We start from the raw sequence: 20544 nt of genomic DNA on the forward strand, positions 1-20544 counted from the left end.
TTCAAAAATTATACTAACCTCTTTTGAAATTAATTATCTTGTAATATTTATGTCCCAATCAATAATTGAAAAGTGATATTACAAAAGAGAAAATAATATGATTTCATCATTGTCCTTCATTTGCTATATTATTTAATTAATTTAATACAAACTCACACATTAAAGAAAAACACCAAAATTTACTCTTTATCATTAGAAATCAAATCACATATAATATCAAAAAATAGTATATTATTTTATATTCTTCATTTAATATAAGATCCAAATTATTCTTTTTAGTTACATACCCATTGTCAAAGATGATCAACAACCAATAATCAAAATATTTCCAATTAAAATATTACAGAGAACAAACTTTAATATCATAAACATTCTTATTAGCATATTGCGGTTAGTCATTAAGATTTTTATGGTATTGAGGTTCACTTTTTGTAATATTTTGGTTACAGATTTTTTTGATTATTTATTGTTAATCATATTTGACAATAGATTTGTAATTGAAAAGAGTTATTTGAATCTTATATTTAGTGAAATATATACAATGATATACTCTTTTTAATGCCATATGTGATTTAATCCCTAATGATAAATAATAAATTTTAATATATTCTTTAATATTTGGACTGATATTAGATTAACTAAATAATTTAGTAGACGACGGGCAATGGTGGAATCATGTTATCTTTTCTCGTAATATCAATTTTTAATTGTTGATTGGATCTAGATGTTACAAAATAATAAACCTTAGGGGAGATTAGTGTAGTTTTCAAAACTTGAAGGGAGCCCAGTGAAATGGTCAGAAACCTCAAAGTAGGTTTCTAAAATTATCCCATCTCAAAATTATAAATCATTTTTCTGGCTGGAAAGAACCACTTATCAATGGAACTGATCTTGGGAACTTTTACAACCACTGCTGCTTCAATTTCTTCCCGATCTTTAATCATCTCAAAATCCCACAAAAATCCCCCAATCGATTCTCAGGTACTGGAACTCTTCACCACCGTTAATAAAAATCCGGAAAAATAATCAATTCTCAATTGATATATCGGCCTAAGTTTGATCATTTTGATATATGTAGGAGCTTCCATGGAAGTCTCAAAAATTGCTGAGACCAACTGAAAAGACCGGGTCTTTGGTGTCCCTTTGTCGTGTAAATAAAGTTTACTACCATAAAAATGCTTCCCGGAAGAAGAAATTTGATCTCCAACCAGTTTGGAGGTTTAATAAAAGATTCACTTTTCAGCAATGTAGCAAGAGTTTGAGTAAATTGTCAGCAAAATTTAATGAAAGATTTCTTCTTTCCTTCTGCCGGGTGGTTTGTGGAGTAATGTTGGCTGTGACACTTTCTGCTGCTGTTAGCAAAAGTCCTTGTTGTAAGTGTTTCTGCTTGCCTGCATTGCGGTTTTATAATATACCCAGTTTTCCTATAAGTTGACATTATTGCATATTTTTAGCTGACATACAGTGATGAAGTTGTTATTACCCCTTGATTATGGCCCTTTTTCTTGATGTGGCAAATGCATGTTTGGTGTTTTTGGTTTTGTGGTTATATAATTATTATTGATGGGATATCCTAAAATGACATTTATAAAACAAGATGTAACTTTTGTTAGTGTTTGTTAACTGTTCTTTGATGATGAATGATTTGATGATGTACTTTGTTGATATGATTAAGAATGGTACACTGTAGGGGCCTTGAGTGAAGAAAATCTTCTTTTTCTGGAAGCATGGAGAACAATTGATAGGGCTTATGTTGACAAAACATTCAATGGACAGAGTTGGTTTAGATACAGGGAAAATGCGCTGCGCAACGAGCCAATGACCACTCGAGAAGAGACATGTACGAATTCTGATCTCCTTGAGCTGTAATAGGTAGATATACCTGTCATTGCATATAAATTAGAATGGTAGAATCAGCATGTTTTCCTTGCATCCTTATGTGATGGTCAAAAATTTCTTTAACCAACAACATCCACTGAGTCAATATTGTGTTAAGAAATTTTGTAGGATTAATATATGGTGGTTATCATTTGCTGAACGGTTGATTACTAGCTTGTCTTTTCGATACATTTGTGCTTTCTTTGGGTGAGAGGACATCTGCATATCTTTACATGGCCAAATGAAACAAATATGGACCTTGTATTGTTTTATAGTTTTCTCATGGGGAACTCGAGTTTGATTCTACTTTCGCCCTATTGTTTACATAGTCTTTCTCAGCTACTATAAATTTCTGAAGCTAACATCATGATGTTTTACTGCATGTGGTTTAGAAAAGATTATGCATTTCGAACATCTGGGAAATTTCCATTAACTTTTAAATTTGTATACCTATAAAAAAAAATGCAATTTTGCAGATCTACAAGCTTGCAGATCCTAACAAGGAAAAGAAAGAAAGAAAGAAAAAGAATACAATAGCTGAAGAATTTGTATTTTCTTGTTTATACTCATTGGTACAATTTTCTTTTACCATTTATAGAATGTGTCTCCTTTGTTCACTTCCTTTCAGATGCAGCGATAAGGAAGATGATTTCTACTTTAGATGACCCTTTCACCCGGTTTCTGGAGCCTGAAAAGTTCAAGAATCTGCGGGTATGGAGCTCTTAACTTCTGTTTCCTGTATGCTATATTCAGTTTGTGTGGCAAATTAGCTTGAACAATCATTGATTTCACCGATGCTCCCTGAAATTAAAAAGTCTTAAACATTCTTTGAAGGCAGTCAGGAATACAAAGTTCTCTGACTGGAGTAGGGCTGTCAATTGGCTATCCTACAGGAAAGGATGGATTATCCTCTGGACTGGTAGTTATTTCAGCTGCTCCAGGAGGTCCTGCATATAGAGCGGGAATTTCTCCTGGTGATTTGATCCTGGCAATTGATGATAAAAGTACAGAAAGCATGACCATTTATGATGCTGCTGAGCACTTGCAGTGAGTTTGTTTTCTACCAATCGCCTGCTTTATACAACAATAAACGAAGTGGGGTGGGGCCATTGCTTCTTTAACTGAATCATACAAGATATTCCAGGAGAAGGGATGAACTGACATAGAGTTTTTGTTTTCTCATTACATGAATGCGGAAAAAGGGAACAACTGAAATTCCCCACACCCCCAACAAAAGAATGTGAAAGATTTTTATTTTTTTGGGGGGGGGGGGGATGGGAGGGCAAAAGAGACAAGCAAAACAAACCAATAGATACCTGGACTTGTATCATGTATTTAATGTCCTTTCCTGGATAAGCAGTGATAACTAAAGATTCGAGATTTTTTTAATGGAAAATTTCAAGTCAGTATTGATGGCTGTGTGGGTCTAAATTTGAGCTGAATGCAGGGGACCTGAAGGAACAGGAGTAGACCTAACCGTACGTCAGGGTTCAGAGATAAGGAATGTCCCTTTGATGTACGTTGACCATGTTTGCTTTATTTTAAACAATTATTAGCCTAAAATGACATGTTCTTTGTCTGAATTTTCATGCCATTATCTTTGCGTTGGCTTATTTTTCTTTTAAATACCGCATCATGGATTTTGCTTAATCAGAAATATGTACGAATTAGTGCTCTCCATTGGTATAAAGTTGCATATAGTATCAGATTTTTCAAAAAAATTGGTCTTCATGTCTGAAGTTCCTTTTGACTGTCTTTTTGGAGGAAAAGGGGCAGGAAGGACATGATTTACTACTTGAAGAGATTGATTGGATATATGTTTATATTGGCATGCTTGTCGATATCACATGCTTGACACTTTACGAAGTCCTATTTTAAACTTTTACTCATTGAAAAAAATTACTGCTGCTTTTCAGACGCGAGAGAGTTTCACTGAATCCTGTGAAGTCAAAAATTTGCAAGACTCCTGGTATGGGGAAGGACGGCGCTCGGGTTGGATATATCAAATTAACATCTTTCAACCAAAATGCATCTGGTATAATTTAGCTACTTATTTGACATCAGATTTTGAAAATTATTTGAGTTCATATAATCTTTTCTTCTGCTTGAGAAGCAATCTTTTTTGTCTTGACTTCTACTTGGTAATAATTCACTTTTACAAATCTTCCCTAACATCCTTCGAGCCTTTGGTTAGTTGTTCAATATAGGAAGAATCCTTTTAATATCTGTTCAATCTATGAAGAATCCTTTTAATATCTGAACTTTGTCATTCTGCTATTTTGAACCATTTTCAATGTTGTTACTTTACTAACAATCCTGCTCTAAATGTTTCGGTTCCCTTCTGAAACATCGTTCTGTTCCCATCACGTACTGGAACGTGGTTTTTGGTACCTATAGCTATATGTAACTTGGGAAATATTGTGTCCTTCTGGAATTTCAGGAATTTCATTACTACTTTGTCTGGCCTTTGGAAATATGGTCTTTCAATTTTGCCTCAGAGGCAAACAGCATACTAATAAAAGTTTCTTATTGAAAATAAACTCTTGTTCTTTGATGATGCAGCTATGCCTCACTAAGGGCAGAGGGGGCATGGTGAAATTCCTTTGTCTTTTGTCGTCATTGTGCTAATATAGTGATCTATTTAGATAATATATCTCTTTAATCCTTCGTCTGCCAAATATCCATTTTAGGTGCAGTAAAAGAAGCAATTGAAACTCTGAGAAAGGACAATGTCAGTGCCTTTGTATTAGATCTCCGAGATAATAGGTGACATGCTTTTGATGTGCTTCATCGTAGATTTATTCCATTGTTTTGCTTTTTCTGTGCTTCATCTTATAGTTATTCCACTGTTTTGCTTTCTAAAAAGCTAAAATTTTGGTGCAGTGGTGGTCTTTTCCCAGAAGGAATTGAGATTGCCAAGATTTGGTGAGTTTCTTACTGCATACTTGCAAACAACATTATTTCAGTTGTTTTTATTTATATTTTATGCTTCTTGCTGTTAAGTACTTCATAGCATCTTTCAACAGCAGACTAAGTTAACATTAGATGTTTTAACTAGGCATGAAATCCTTGAAGTGTTGTAGCTTTCTTAAACCCCTTGTCATGAGTATCTTTTGTAGATGTTTTAACATTATTTCAGTTCTTTTTGTTTATATTTTACGCTTCTTACTGTTAAATACTTCATAGCATCTTTGAACAGCAAACTGTTAATGTTAGATGTTTTAACTAGGTATGAAATCTTTGAAGTTTGTAGCTTTCTTAAACCCCTTGTCATGAGTATCTTTTGGAAGGAATGCATGCTTATCAACTTGTTCATTCGTCCTTGCATGTATCAGGAACTGATTTTTTAACAAGGTTGATTATTTGCTTGGAAAAAAAAATCATCGAAAATCACCTTACTCCCTCTGCTTCCTGTTCCTAACCAGGCTGGACAAAGGAGTGATTGTGTACATCTGTGATAGTCGTGGTGTTCGAGATATATATGATACAGATGGAAGCAATGCAGTAGCAGCTTCAGAGCCTCTAGTAGTGCTGGTACGCTGAGCAGTTTCTCAACCACTCAAGTAATTTTAAGCTCGGCAATTTGATTGAATATTTCCGTATTCTACTATACAATCAGCTACTAAATTGTATGAAAAGAGTCCCTATGCTATTTACTGTGTTTAGCTGATAGAGTTGGTTTGCTCGAGACTCATAACTTCAAGGATCTAGATTCCAAGTCCTGATACCTTAACTTGCTCGATGATATCCTACAACTGATATAAACATATAAATCAGTTTTCTGTTGTGTGTTTATACTTGAAAAAAAATGGAAAGTTGGGCATTGGAGTTTCTATGTTACCGTTGGGCTGGATATGATTTTTGGGTGGGATGTAAAGCTTATAATTTAGCATTGTTATGACTGTGGTAACCAAAAGTTTCTAAAAGAGTTGCAATCCATCATTTTGAAGTTAATAAAGATCGAGAGCGGATTTCAGATTACAATTAGATATGATGTTTTTATCATCCCTGAAAAGGAAGTCAGTCAAAATCTTTGATGGAATTTATCGCTCAACAACTTCATCCATCTCAAATGTTGTGCAGTTGATCTGACATAGTGTTTTGAAATCCATTATGTTCAAACCCAGGGATCCTGCTGTTTGAATTACAAAATTTAATTGCCAATTATCAGAACAAAATATTATTATCTGTTCCTTTTCTTCTCATTTTCTTTCCCCATGCTACTTTAAGGTGAATAAAGGAACTGCCAGTGCAAGTGAAATTCTGGCTGGTGCTTTGAAGGATAATAAGCGAGCTACGCTTTTTGGAGAACAAACTTTTGGAAAAGGGTGGGCTGCACATACTTTTTACTCACATGTTGGTACTTCTATCAAAATGTTATAGTATTCTTATGTTGTTCTAACTAGGCTTGATTGCTTCCTATGTACAGCAAGATTCAGTCTGTTTTTGAGCTATCTGATGGCTCTGGCTTGGCAGTAACAGTTGCTCGTTATGAGACTCCAGCTCATACAGATATAGACAAGGTCTATCATGGCACATATTCCATGTCTTCTTATAAAAGAAAATCCTATTGTCTGATAAACATAATACATTTATTATTTATTGTAGATTGGCATAATCCCGGATTATCGTCTTCCAGCATCATTTCCTAGAGATGATGAGAGTTTTTGCGGCTGCCTTCAGGACCCAGTCTCTGCTTGCTATCTTGACAAAGTTAAACTCTTCGCAAGATGACAGAATCCTTCCAAATGTGGTCACTTTGGATTCTTTTGCAACTGTAGATATGCCGGCAGATCGAGCTGACAAATTACTGGTTTAACGTGCAATCTTACATTGTTTCTCCCCAATTGGGAAATACAGAAACTCCAGACTTCTCGCTTTGGGTGCGCTCTACGAGGAGTCGAAGACCCCCTTTTTTTTTTTGGCTTTTTTCTTCCTGAGATTAGGCCCTTTGAAACTATAGAAAGAGGAATTGATTGAGCCATAAATTGTCCGCTGATGTACTCCAAATCTAGAACATTTGTCTCATGCTGTAATTCCCTAAGCAAAATCCTTCATTTGGTTGGGTGGAATTGTTGTAACCACACTGATACAAATATTAGTCCAAAACCCTGCAAGGGAGCCAGATGTACCATAACTTTTGGTACTGTGGAATATTAAAGCAATAACTGATTCTTCTTTCTCCGATGATACAAAAGTTTCATTCAGATGTTAGAGCTGCAACTATTTTTATAATCCAATTGGGATTTTCGGGAGAAATTTTGTAATAGTTGACATATTAAAATCAGCTTGATGGCCTAATTCTTTCGTATCATAAACCTCTCAAGCATGGTTGTAACGTTAAACTGGCCGGAGGAATAAGATACCTACCCTAAATTCTCCTACACCAGTGGCACGCGAGCTATTGAATCTGGCGTACGAGAAGTTCCATGACAAAACAGAAAGTGAACAAAAAAAACAGATTAGTGCAGTTGCATACTAATTTAAGATATATCCTGGATTATTAGTCTTGCATTTCTGTTGTTTTGGATTGATTCAGAGGTGGAACTCGTCAGGGCTGCTACCCTGGGTTAGGGTGGGGTTGAACTAGAGAAAAGGTGGAGTCACAAGTAAGGCACTTTATGTTTGAACAGTAACTCCACTTCCAATCTTTGGGGCATTCTGCATCAAATAAGAATCTTGAGAGTTTCAAGTCCAAAGGCTACTTGAGAGATGACATTTATCAGAAAATGCTGAGACTAGAAAAGCCCTATAATGCAATGTTGATTTGAGGTATAGACTTCGGTTCCAGCGTCCCCATAGCTGACATTCTTTCCCCAGTTGAGTGCCAGTAAAACGCACCAACTACTGCATCGACTGGCGTTGGTTCAATTCTGGTATAGTTTTTAATCAACGATACCAAAACATAGCCTTGAAGTCATCCTACAAACCCAAGGTTTCATTGTAGATTCATAACCGTACCTACATGTATGTATTGTAAAATTGCTTGTAACTTGTCTTTCCCAGTCTTTTAGGTTTCACTGACCAAAGTGAAATATGCGGGAAATGACACCAAATAGTGCTGCAGATTCAAGATTTTTTTTTTCCCCTATAACTACAGCATCTTAGCCAAAAATGGGAAAACCGCGATGAGCAATCTCAACAACAAAGGTGTATCACTTTTCTCAGTTCTCATACTCAACCTACCGTTCTCTGGAGGTGAATTCTTTGATTTGCCTACACTTTGACCTGAACTACTTGAAGATCCTATATCAAACTCACTCAAACCGTCTAGCTCATCCCATCCGCCAAATGTTGGTGCATTCTTTTCAACTTGATCAGTTGAATCATGATGTCCAGGAACCCATGATTGATACCCCATCTTTGCTTTTTTCTTTCCTGGATTCGTTGCTCTTTTTTCTTTACCCCGCTCGACAGTTCTTGAAGATCGGGGATATGATCTACTCTTAGTCTTGGTCTTGCGCTTTGGTCTCTTGTCTTTCCCATCCCGCATCTTTTGGATTGCAAATGAAAAAGTAGACTGCCCAAGAGGAAGCGCTAAAGCCATAAGAAATGCTTTCAGACCAGTTGCTAGCAGTATTGAAACAAGGATGAAGGGAAGTGCCCAACCAAACGATCTGAAGACCTGCACTGGCCAACAAGAGATTTTTCAAAAACACAACTTAGACCAGTTTTATTCCAACTTGAAACCAAAAGCTGTGGAAATGTCTTTATTTGGATAATGCAAAGTGTAGCTTAATTTGAAGCATTAATTGGATAAAACCTCAAAAGAGTATATTTGAAGTGCTATATTGATTAACAACTCATAGGTAGAATCAAACTTATTCTACTTAATTACATATTACATGCGAGGAACGCAAAATTTCACCATCGATCACCTTCAATGTGTTGGATTTGATAACTGCAAGTCCTTGCGTTCTATTAAAATTCTATTTTTCCAGCATTCCAATTAGACACTGTTTGACCTATATTTAGTTTAAAATTTAGCATGCATCATAAACTCTCAAGACATTTAACAATTCAATGGTAAAATTTTAGAATAATATGCTTGTAGAGTTTACAAAATAGTAGTTACACTTGATGTAATTCAATTCCTTTTCTGAATATCATGGGTATACTCTAAAGTTTCACCAATTGTTCCCCATTGTAAAGTCGGTTTGACCTCTATGAAAAATTTTATGTTGCGTAGCCTTTTACCAAATAAAAATCGGATGATAAAGGCCGATAGTACTTTTCTAGCAAAGACCTTGAGGCTTCATCTGACAGCATTCTTTTGCATACATAGCGAAGTGGAAGTGGTCTCTTCATCTAAATCCAGAATTTAGTAATGGCTGAATGTAGTCCAGTCACTATTAAAGGAAACATGAGTTGGAAAAAGTTAGATGTCTATTTGGTCTGCAGAAAATTGTCATGTAGCTATGTGAAGAATGCAGGGGAAGGTATAAAGTAATACATGTACTACAGTGCACAAAAGTACAATATGCAGCAGAACAGCCAAAATCAGCAATTTATTTGGAATTCTATGTTATTGCAGACTTCTCATTTGCAATGAATTAGAATTGGATTCCCAACAGATTTGGTTCTTTGTCACAGTAAATTTGTTTGGCAAAAGATGCAGGAAATTAGGAAACACTTTGATCAGGAGAAATCGAGTTAGTTTTAGTTTCTTCCCTTCCTCAATCTTTACCTTTTCTTTTGCAATTTCTTTTAGCACTTACTGTAGGATCAAGCATAATTACATCATCAACTGCAATTAGCATCTGATTAGCTAAATTCTTAAGTACTCATTTTTCTGTACCACTACATCAAACTCAAGGAAGTTGAGCTTAAGTACTTACTTAGCAGATATTAAAGGAACCATTTACAAGAGAAACACTTCAAAAATAGTGCCAGTTAAAACTTTCATACATCCAACAAAACCATTAGCATGAACAATTCCTCTAAGTCCATGCTTAAAAACATAATTAACTTAATATGGAACTGAAAACTTCCATTTCAACACAAGAATAATCATTCTCTTATAAGGAAAGCACAGAAAAACAAAGAAAGGAATACCTTAATAATCCAAATACTGTCAATATAATCTTCAAGAACCCCCAGCCCTTGTTCCACAATGTCATCATTTCCAGTGTCATCATCATAATTATCATCATCTTCTTCTTCATCAAAATTATGATTGAAGTTCCGGGTTCTGAAAGACTCTGCATTGGAGTCCCACCTGCGACACCTGCAAATTTGGAGCACTGGCTGGAGAAGAAGATTATGGTTGTACGGTATAGTAGTGGTTGCGGTGGACGTGAGCTGGAGGCGTGGCTGCCAACTCCCTGGTGGTTGTTGACGGTGGTAGTGGTGGTGGTGGAGTATGAGAAGTGGAGGAGAGGGAGAATGACACGGTTGGAGGAGAAGACCACGAGTGTTAGTGGTCTTCATTAGTCGTTAGTCGTTACCATCCTCAAGCTTTGGGAAAAGGGATCGTTGTGATATTAGCTTTTGTCCCCAACACAACTTATATTTACGCATTTCTTTCCTGTCATCTTCTTTATATTTACCCTTGTCAATGCAACTTTAGATTTGGGATAAATAAACCAAACCTCATGGATTTGTGAGGAGGGGATTTGTTATAGTTATACTAAACTCGAGGCTCCGCATGGATTAGACAGGTGTATGTGAAAAATTTTTACTGTAATTTTGTTATTTGTATCTTAATAAGCGATATGAATACTTTTTTTTGTATTTTTTATTTCCCAAGCACACACTTTTTGTTAATCTAAGTGTGCTTGTTCATAGTTATTGTTACCATTTATAATTCTGCACTTTCTTGATTTAAATTTATTTAGAAACTAACATCTCATCATTGAGGTCAAAGATGAAGAGATAGTTACTTTAGAAATTTTGCAACTCATAACTAATTAATGTCAAAATTAACTGTCCAAATTGATTTGGTTAGCAATTTTACGTTCTCATAATCATGAGATCCCATTCTTATTCAATAGTATAGTATTTTTTTTTTTTTGTAATCTTATACATTATTTCAAATGGTTAATGATAATTTCTGAAATCTTTTTTTCCAATCCTAAGAATTTCCTAACCTTCTTCCCTTATTAGCTCCTCTTCTTCTGCACATTCTAGTGTGCAACCAAATAAGACTTGAAGCATGGCTGTTAACAGTTATCAACTAAAAAATCTTGAGCTCATATTTTTGGTTGATAACACCAAATTAATTAATATTAGTTTGGCCTTATGTTACATAAGCTTTTTCACTAAACATAACACAATTTGCTATCAAATTATGTTGAATGTAGAGCATTTTATACTTTTAGTTTTTGTATGTTGATAGGAAAATAATAAAAACAATAAAGTAAAGCTTAAAAAAAATCACCGATTTGTCTCCTTTTAATTTAAATTAGGTTAAATCCCTTAGAATTGGAATGTGGCATAAAGTGATAACCATTTGAAATTGAGGAGGTGTGGAATAGGAGTCCAACTTATCCAAGTGAATGAAAGGAAAGAGAATTACTCATGTGGTGCTACTACAATTGTTAGAACTTGCGGTCTCCAAAGTAAATTACACGCTTCCGTCAGGGACTGCACTCAAATTTTATGAAAATCTTCATCCCCTTCTTTTAAAGTCCAGAATCTTCTCCCCTCGGTTCCCACAATAATAAATAATTCAGGAAAAAAAAATCAGAAAAAATCAGAGGGAAAGATTATGAAGCCAATGCCGATCGATTTCTTTGCGGACCTGGAGGAGCAAGGAACAACCGTCGCTATGGACGTGGACGATGCTGAAGCCCTAGAGATCTTCGGCGGCGGAGAAGGGCCTATCGCCGCCTTGGAACACCACCGTCTCGCCGATGCTGATTTCTTCAATTCTTTCCAGGACGACTTCGACGACTCCGACATCAACTAAAATAATAATCAATTGCTAGTTATTACCAGTCCTTAATCGCCCATCCCCAGGGTTTTGAATTTTCGGTTTCTAAACTCTAATTACGTATGTTATGTGATTAGCTATGAGGCTGTTGATGGAATGGTGGTTTTGTGGATGTTGGATTATGGAATTTTATAAAGATAATTGAATTATCCGCTGCTGAAGTTTTTCAATTTGTTTTTGTTCTCGTATTTTTTTGGTTGTTTATTTGAATTCTGCGGGTATTAATTATTTCTTTTTGCTAATTTCTAGTTTAAGCTGTGGGATTGGCATGTGCATTTTCTGGACAAATTTACTGCCTGTTAAGACTTCATTTGCAGGAATGTATGCTTTCTCCAAAGCAGTAGTTTTGTGGGTTTTTATTTCTATGGAAGTTTCAGCAACTAGGTTTTTATGAATTGGCAGGAACGAATTCAACCATCAGCTCTTAAGTTTCCTTCCTCATTTTTTGAGAATGTGGCTTGATTGAGAGGTTTATTTTGAAGAATTTTACGTGTGGTACAGAATTTCATAGTTGGAACAGGAATGGAGCATGAATCTGTTTGAGAGGTTGCTTTCTTACTTCATCTTGTTTGATTAAGGACGATGTATTGATATTTTTCTTCATTTTGTTAACCCATCTATGCATCAGTGTTAGATATAACCGTTGTTGAATCTTTTTTGATCAAGTAGAGGGGAATCTTAATCTAATTGGATTTCAGAGAAAATGCCTATTACTTTATGCACTGTTTGCATGCAATTTATTTATTTATTTATTTTTTGGGCTTAATACCTTTATGATTTCTCATAGAAACCTTTCACCTGGAGTAGTTCTCTAATAGTGCTTATGCTTGTTTGCAATCTGGTGAGCCATAGTCCAGCATGATTTTCCTCGGCCTCCCCTGTGGCATGTTTTGGAGGGAGCAAATTGCACTTAAATGGATGAAACTACATACTCTTAAACTGGGGATTGGGGAGGCTGTGATGATTTTGGTTTATTGTTGCTTTGGAAGCAAGCATCAAGCTATCAAAAGCTAGAATCCATAGTTCAAGACTTTTGCAGATGTTTCAGTGGATATGTTTTGAGTTCTTTAGTCTGCATAACAGAACATGGAAAACTATCAAGATAAGCTAAAAACTATGGAAAATGGTAACAGCCAAATAAATAGCTAAATTTAATCAGTATATCTGTTATTACATCCTAATGTACCTCAGGATATTGATGACAGTTATACTGATGTGGGAACGCTAATTCAGCTAAGCTAATTTGGTAGAGAACCCAAAAGGGTGCTATTACTAGTCTGTACAATATAACCTGTAAATCACTAGTGTGTACAATATAACCTGTAAATTAAAATTTTTTTGCAAAATACACTAATTACAGTTACAGAATATGCTAATTTTGAAATTTCGATTTCTAAACCCTAATTGCCTATGTTATGTAATTAGTTATGAGAATTATTGATGAAATAGTGGTTTTGTGGATGTTGGATTATGAAATTTTATATACATAATTGAATCTCTGCTGCTGAAATGTATGGAATTTTTTTTTCTTGTTCTTTTCTCTGTCTGTGTTATCTGAGAAATGGGTGAATTAGTTACAAGTATTGATAGTTTTTAGTTTTATCTGGCAAATTGGCATCTGGGCTTCCATGATAAATTTACTGCGTGCTAGGCTTCTTAGGTACACTCATATACGCTCTCTTCAAAACAGTAGTGTGTGTAATTTTATCTCAAAGGAAGTTTCTGCAATTGTTATTACAATTTGGAAGGAATGAAGTAAACTATCAGCTCTTTAGTTTTGTTCCTCAATTTTGAGAATGTGTGTGGCTCAGTTTAGAGGTTTATTATCAAGGATTGTGTGTGTGGCATAAATTTTCATGGTTGGTGATTGAAGGGTGAAACTGTTGGAGAGATTGCATTCTTACTTAAATCTTTGTTTGATCAAGGACAATCTCTTGACGATACTGTTGTGCATCTTGTGAATGCGTTAATGCATTGGTATTACAGAATATCATTGTTTTATCTTTTTTGATCGAGCAGAGGGGAACTCATAATGAGATCCATTGAATGAGTGTATGATCTGAATGGATTTCTGAGAAAATGCATATTTCTTTGTTGTGGTACTTTTTAACACTTCGTCCAAGTATTGATGTCCTGTTTGTTGATAAACCCCTTTTACCTGAAGTAGTTCTCTAATTGTGCTTATGATTGATTGGATTATGGTAAGAACAAGTCTAGCATGACTGGCCTTGGTCTTGGCCTCCTCTGTGGCATGTTATGGAGGGAGCAATTGCACTTGTCATTATGACTGCACACTATTAAGTGGTGACTGGGAGGTTGTGATGATGTTTTATCCTTGTTTCTCGGAACAAGCATAAAGCAATCAGAAGCTAGAATCCAATCTTCCAAGATTTATGCAGATGTTTTTCAGTGTACGCGTTTGAGTTCTCTAGTCTGCTTGATGCCAAAGTGTCGAGACAAGCTAAAAACTTAACGAAAATTAAAGCGGCCAAAGAAACATATAATCTATCTTTAGGCTTGAAGGGTATTGGTTCAAAGTATCTGCAAATTAACTAAAGTTGAACTTATAGTCTGACCGGTACATCATGAGTTTCCTGAGAATCACTAACTCCAGTTACAATTATTGGGCATGATCCAAAAGGGTGTTGGGTAAAATCTTTGCACAAAATCACACTCATAAATTGGACTAATACTCTTATCTTCTAAGCTAAAGACGCCAATATCATGACCTCCATACAAGTAATCTTCAAACATCCGGTCCCAATAATCATCTGTGAAATAAATTGAGTTTCCCTTGAGCTCTTGGTAATCTCTAGCAGAAACTGAAAAGCTATGATTTCCGCCAAGAAAAATCACTTGATCCTTCAAAGATCGGACCTCTTCCACTTTCTTTTCAATCACATCTACCTTGTAAACTTGGAAGTAAAACGTCCTATATGGACAAGTCAAAGGATGGATATCTTCTTCACCTAGAAGATCTCCTTCACAAAGCAGCTCACCTTCATGATTCACGAACTCCCCAACGAACCTAACAATGAACAGCATCTCCCCCAACAATGGCACTAAGTACCATTGAGTAGTACAACGATCAGAAGGAAAAGACAAGGTTGGTGTATAGCTGCACTGTACACATACCTTTCTCGTAGGTGTACAAGAATCAGCAAAATCCCATCCCTCGATTGTAATCCCTCCTCTCAACGTATAGAGCATATTGCTAAACCATACAAGATCATGGTAATATTGAGAGTCACCAAAGGTTGTCCATGTTTTGTCTCCACAACAGTGAAAAGCAAGTTTCTTGTTCAAACCATAAATGATTATGACCTTGTAGTTGTCATTGTGAGATGGATCAACAGATAAAATTGCTTTATCAATCAGGGTTCGTCGTAACTGCTCTGAAGATGTATGGGAACTAGGCTTTACTTTTGCCTGCGGAAGTTGAATAATACTCCTTGAGAGTACATTCATCAGAGTAAACTCAGAATTCTTGCTTAATATCATCACCCATCCATGAGAGCAGCCGACAATCCGATTATCCTCGTATTCTGAAGCAATAACATCTTCAGATTCTTCAAAAACAAGGTTGAGATCATAGGCTGTCTTGTCTTTCGGACTGAATAAGCCAAGTCTGCAATTAGGCTGACTAGTTATTTTATCGAGAGGAACGATCAGAAGTGGACCTGATGATGAAGAAACGAGTTTCTTATTATTCGCCATATTGATTCTTGATTCTTAGAAAAAATAAGATATGAAGTAGAAGGATTCAAGTATTTGAAGCTGTGGTCTTCCCTGTCTTTGAAGTTGTGGTATTTATAAGTCTCCCTGTTCCCTATTGCGAATATCAAATCCAAATTTGACTTGGACTTGGAGTCCAGTTTCCTTGTTGGATCCAGCCAACTTAGGGAATCATAGAAAGAATAGGAAACAATAAATCAATAACAAAAATGGAATTTAAATACCATCAGAATTTCCCGTTTAAATAACATCAGAATTTCCTCACCATCACGAAAAGCCAATCAGTTACTCATTGGCGCCAAGCAAACAGAATTTGGGAATTGAGCGTTCTTTCAGAGAAGGAATAGCAACGAAATCCAACATGGACAATTTGCCTTTTGGAGTACGTTTCTGCCCCACAGATGAAGAGTTGATCACGCACTATCTAAAAAACAAGGTAACGGAACAGCCATTACCATCAGACAAATTCACGATAGAAAGAGATATCTATGGGGAGAACGAGACAGCAACGCCTTGGATTCTGTTTGGCGAGGATGCTCCATGGCAGACACCAGTGGTGGATGCTTTTGGTAAGGTGTTTGTTCATCAGAAGGTACTTTATGTTTTCACAAAGCTGTTGAATGTTGGAAAGTCCAGCGACAAGAATAAGAAGAGAATCGCGGGTTGTGGCAATTGGCATAACAATTCAGCGCCAGAGCCTATCATGAAGAACTGGGGATGGGGTTATCAGCTGATTGGCAACAAGAGGACGTTCACCTATCGATCCAAGGAGGAGACTGTCGGCCATTGGACGATGCACGAGTATGAGCTTGCTGGTGCAAGTTTGCAAGGGATAAATTTAGAAAACAATTATGTACTTTGTAAGATAAAGAGGGATGACTCGAAAAGCTCCAAGGGAGGAAGACTTCTATCTTGGAAGAATTCCAGGTTTGCCATGGTGCAATTTAATGAAGATGACGAGGTAATAGTCGAACCAGTGATGGGAAATTCAGTTCCTAAGGCAACATTAGGCAAGAGAAAATCAGTTTCTGGGGAAGGCAAACAACCTGAGGAGACTGAGAATTTCAGAAGAGGTTATATCCAGTATCGTGGAGATGGGATCGAGTCTTCTGGCTTGAAATTAGTCCAGGAGGAGTCAAGTACAAGTGTTAACAACTACTCAAACCCGTTTGATCTGAAGAATGTAAAGCAAGTAAACTCAAACGGGGATTCTTCATCAACTATGGATGATTTGTTTCAATTTCAACCTGGAAATTTGTCGTGATAACTTGTTAGTTTTCATTGTCCATATAAAGCCACCATCATCAGCATGGTAGGTTTTTGGACTAAGCTATACAGCCGTATACACAGTGAGGTTGTCCAACCTTCATAGAATAAATTCAGCAGAGATTTTTTTACCCTTATGTTTGTTTGTTCGGGATAGACGAGAGTATCATCGTATGAAGGGTTGACGTTCCTAAATTTTTATTTTTATTTTTTAATTTTTGGTCAATGCAAATCTATAGAGATTATTACTTTGGCATTCTTCTTCTTCTTTTTTTTTTTCCTTTCCCGGAAAAGCATTGGCCTTGTCTTCAGACATTGCCTTTAACTTTTGTAACTAGTGATGTACGAAACTCTGAGATATTCAAGATTCAATTGAATTCTAATAATTTACCTAATTGTTATCCACCAAATTGTTATTATCAAGGGTGTTTAATTAATGCGGATCTTGGTCCAACTAATTTGGAAGGCTAGACCTTAAACAAGACAATAAGGCAAAAGATGAGATTGGCCCTAGTGGGATTTGGGATGCCCTCTGAACTCAATAAAATAAACTCTGATTTTGGTTTTCTTGTTTTTGTTTCAATTTTCTCTTATCTATACTATATTTTATCTATATCTGTACTACATTAAAAGCATCAATATGATTTGGTGATTTGGTGACTTAGTTTTCACTTTTCAATAATATCGTTGCCTAAGATTAATTGTAATTGTTCTATGGTTGCAAATTATAATGCCATTCCAATATTATTGAGGGATTTGTTTATTTTAGAGTAAATTTGGAATTATAGTTAGATTCGAAATCAAATTACCTTTATGTCAATTTGTTAAGAAAAGGAGATTGCTTTGGAAATACTACTAAATTTGGAATTGTAATCAAGTAAGGCCAATGCTACTTGGAATTGGAGTTGGAATGTTATTCAGATTGAGACTAATTGAATAGTGGTTTCATTAGGTTATGTCTTTCACCAAAACGCCACTTTAAACCTCAATGTTATAATCCTATTACAAACCCCAACTAAGTGGAAATTGTCCCTATTCCATTTTTCTATTTTCTTCTTTTTCTCCCAAAGAAATTCGGAAAGGTTTGCATCATGGAAAAGTTAAAAATATTCTCTTTAGTTAAGGTCTATTAGGCACTAACGGATGATCCATTGTGATGTTTCCGAAATTGTTTTACTTCAAGCAAATGGTAAATGTGGCACCTAAAAAAAACAGTAAATGTGGTTTTCCATGTAATGTTGATATAAAGTTTTACAAGAAAAAAGTTTCTAATTTTTTTTAGGAATAAAATCTTGAATTGGAAGGAAATTGTTTTGGAATTGGAAAAGTTGAAAGATTCTCTTTAGCTGAGATCCATTAGGTGCCAATTTATGTTTTGTTGTGATCTTTCTTGCAATTATTTCACTTCAAGCAAACAAGTAAATGCGGTTTGTAGGTAGTACAGTATAGTGACATAAATTTTTTCAGCACAAATTTAGCTTTTTTAATTTGTTTTTTGAGGAACAAAATCTTGAATTGGAAGGAAATTGTTGTATAGGGTGCTATGTCCATCGAAATTGAACAATGTCTTGTGATGGCCCAAAACTTAAATAGATATTAAAGGAATATTTATAACAGGGAGACTTTTTATTTTGAACTAACTTAGACTTTCAAAGAAAATTGTTTTTGTTAACTTCGTGATCTAAGGACATATTTGCATTGGAGTTTTCTAAAAACAAATTTTTACTATTCCATTAATATATTCCCAATTACCTTTTTATCTTACATACATCAAATCGTTATACATAATATATTTTTCTACAAAAACTCTAGAAAATAACAATCCATACGGGATTGTTAGAGAATGAAAATGGTTAAGAAAAAAATCTAACCAAAATACATTAATTAAAAAATTATACAAAATATCTGAAACGAAAGTTACATAATTTTCACTCACAAATGCATTAGGTGAGAATATGTAAAAGACTTTATTCTTCCATATTTATAGTAAAACCTGTATTGCTTAGTATACCATAAGAGTTGGGATTAAGGGCAAGAACAATAATAATCTAAGGAGTTGAAACATAAGTTTGGATACTAGAAACATGAATGATTTGGAAAACACTAATTTCTTGAATCATCTGTTGCCCGAGAGTTCTGCAGCCAATTCTGTGGGTACATGGCATTCTCAGCCTCTTCACCCCTCAAACTCTGATCCCGTTTCAGCTTCTTATCCGGTGGTGACAACCGCCACTCCTCCACGTCCTCCATGGTGATCCAATTAGGATCCAATTAGGCATCTGGTACCAGATCCCCAAGAAAACCCAACACTTGGTATCCAATTGGGATCCAGCTCCTCCATGGTGATCCAACCATTAGGATCGTCTTCAACTGGTAAAACATTGAAATTAGAAGGGTCATACACAATATCTCCAAGGGCAGCATCAACAACAGCTCCACTGCTGCCGGCAATATCTGGCTCCTCGTTGTTCATGTTTGATGCTGCAGGTGGAGTACTGGTACTTAATACCATACTAGTACTCCAATCAGAGCAATCGTTTGCACTGGAGTCTGATATCATCAATTCCAGGACGTCAGGAGAATCAGTAGGGTTAGTTCTCAAATTGTTAGTGCTTCCAAATTGATCAATGTCCGATTTTCTCTTTGCTGATTTAGTCAACCCCTAATCATTGGATTCGACAATGCCATATCTTGATCTTGATACTAGTTTTCCTCCTTTAGAGCTTTTGGAGTCATCTCTCTTTATCCGACAAAGTACTAAAGAAGTATCTAATTCGTTGTTTAGACCTTCCAAACAATCACCATCAATATAGTACTCGTACATAGTCCATTGGCCCTGAGTCTCCTCTTTTGACTTAAACGTAAACGTCCCCTTCTTGCCAATTAGTTCCCCAGTGCCCGCCTTCTTGATAGGTTCTGCTGCTGTATTGCCATGTCATTGCCCACAACCAGCTGTCCTGTTCTTATTCTTGTCTCCCTTCTTCTCACCAACGCTGGATAGCCTCGTAAACACGTAAAGTACTTTCTGATCACGAAAGACTTTGCCCAAAGGATCCACTACTGTCTGCCAAGGATCATTGTTGCAGAACAGATCCCATGGCGTCCCTTTCTCACAGTAGATATTTCTTTCGATCATGACCCTTTTCCATTCCAAACGCAATAGCTGATTCTTTACCATATCCTTGAGGTAGTACGTGATCAACTCTTCGTCCGTAGGACAGAACCGAATTCCTAACCCGAAACTGGCCATCCTATTGCTTTCTTAATGTTTCTCGGAATCGGAAGTTATGAAATTGGAGGCATGGCGCAATGTATATATAGAGGAGTAGGGAGGGGCGTAAAAGTTTAGAAGTTGCCTAATAGTGGTTATCCTACTAGATTTGGAATTTGCTCACACTCAAATTCCTTAACATCGTCGCGCCTTGCATAACCAATTTGACTTTATTATTATTACTACTAGACATAGTATTTAAAAAAAAAAAAGATCCAATCACTTAAGAATTCCACATGCCCTTGAAATCTATTGTAGAATTTAAAATAAAATTATTTCATGTGAAAAAAAATCATAAAACAATTACAAAAAATGTAATTTCAACAAAAAATTTATTTAAAATTTTACAACATGAGAGATATCTTACAACATTTGCATTTTATCTCCATTTATTAATGTTCATAATTTGAGAAGGAACAGTTTTAACAATAGAAAAGTTTTCAAATTTTAGTTGGTGTAA

At 35.7% G+C, this 20544-nt stretch overlaps 5 protein-coding genes across 6 annotated transcripts; 3 read left to right on the forward strand and 2 right to left on the reverse strand.

The window, feature by feature from the left end:
- Positions 1 to 875: 875 nt before the first annotated feature.
- LOC113765591 (carboxyl-terminal-processing peptidase 2, chloroplastic) lies at positions 876 to 7060 on the forward strand. 2 transcript variants are annotated; one of them, XM_027309821.1, is made up of 13 exons: positions 876 to 981; positions 1079 to 1373; positions 1691 to 1840; positions 2507 to 2589; positions 2717 to 2925; positions 3326 to 3394; positions 3795 to 3913; positions 4569 to 4644; positions 4762 to 4803; positions 5304 to 5412; positions 6109 to 6206; positions 6308 to 6401; positions 6487 to 7060. In XM_027309821.1, exons 1-13 carry the CDS (start codon positions 880 to 882, stop codon positions 6610 to 6612), a joined length of 1572 nt encoding a protein of 523 aa, XP_027165622.1. In that variant the 5' UTR covers positions 876 to 879; the 3' UTR covers positions 6613 to 7060. The 2 variants fall into 2 exon arrangements, with proteins under 2 accessions (XP_027165622.1, XP_027165623.1); XM_027309822.1 differs by lacking the exon at positions 3326 to 3394.
- A 712-nt stretch (positions 7061 to 7772) lies between these two features.
- Positions 7773 to 10341, reverse strand: LOC113765317. Its single transcript, XM_027309450.1, has 2 exons — positions 9934 to 10341; positions 7773 to 8503 (listed from the first exon to the last, which is right to left on the reverse strand). Exons 1-2 carry the CDS (start codon positions 10306 to 10308, stop codon positions 7973 to 7975), a joined length of 906 nt encoding a protein of 301 aa, XP_027165251.1. The 5' UTR covers positions 10309 to 10341; the 3' UTR covers positions 7773 to 7972.
- A 1185-nt stretch (positions 10342 to 11526) lies between these two features.
- On the forward strand, positions 11527 to 11982 carry LOC113765191 (small acidic protein 1). Its single transcript, XM_027309281.1, has one exon. It carries the CDS (start codon positions 11588 to 11590, stop codon positions 11786 to 11788), a length of 201 nt encoding a protein of 66 aa, XP_027165082.1. The 5' UTR covers positions 11527 to 11587; the 3' UTR covers positions 11789 to 11982.
- A 2434-nt stretch (positions 11983 to 14416) lies between these two features.
- On the reverse strand, positions 14417 to 15529 carry LOC113765880. Its single transcript, XM_027310124.1, has one exon. The coding sequence runs from the start codon at positions 15527 to 15529 to the stop codon at positions 14417 to 14419; it is 1113 nt and encodes a 370-aa protein (XP_027165925.1).
- A 379-nt stretch (positions 15530 to 15908) lies between these two features.
- Positions 15909 to 16811, forward strand: LOC113765881 (NAC domain-containing protein 18-like). The gene has a single exon (XM_027310125.1). It carries the CDS (start codon positions 15909 to 15911, stop codon positions 16809 to 16811), a length of 903 nt encoding a protein of 300 aa, XP_027165926.1.
- The last annotated feature ends 3733 nt before the right edge of the window (positions 16812 to 20544 follow it).

Source organism: Coffea eugenioides, chromosome 3 (assembly GCF_003713205.1).
Source record: "Coffea eugenioides isolate CCC68of chromosome 3, Ceug_1.0, whole genome shotgun sequence".
Taxonomy (NCBI): Eukaryota; Viridiplantae; Streptophyta; class Magnoliopsida; order Gentianales; family Rubiaceae; genus Coffea; species Coffea eugenioides.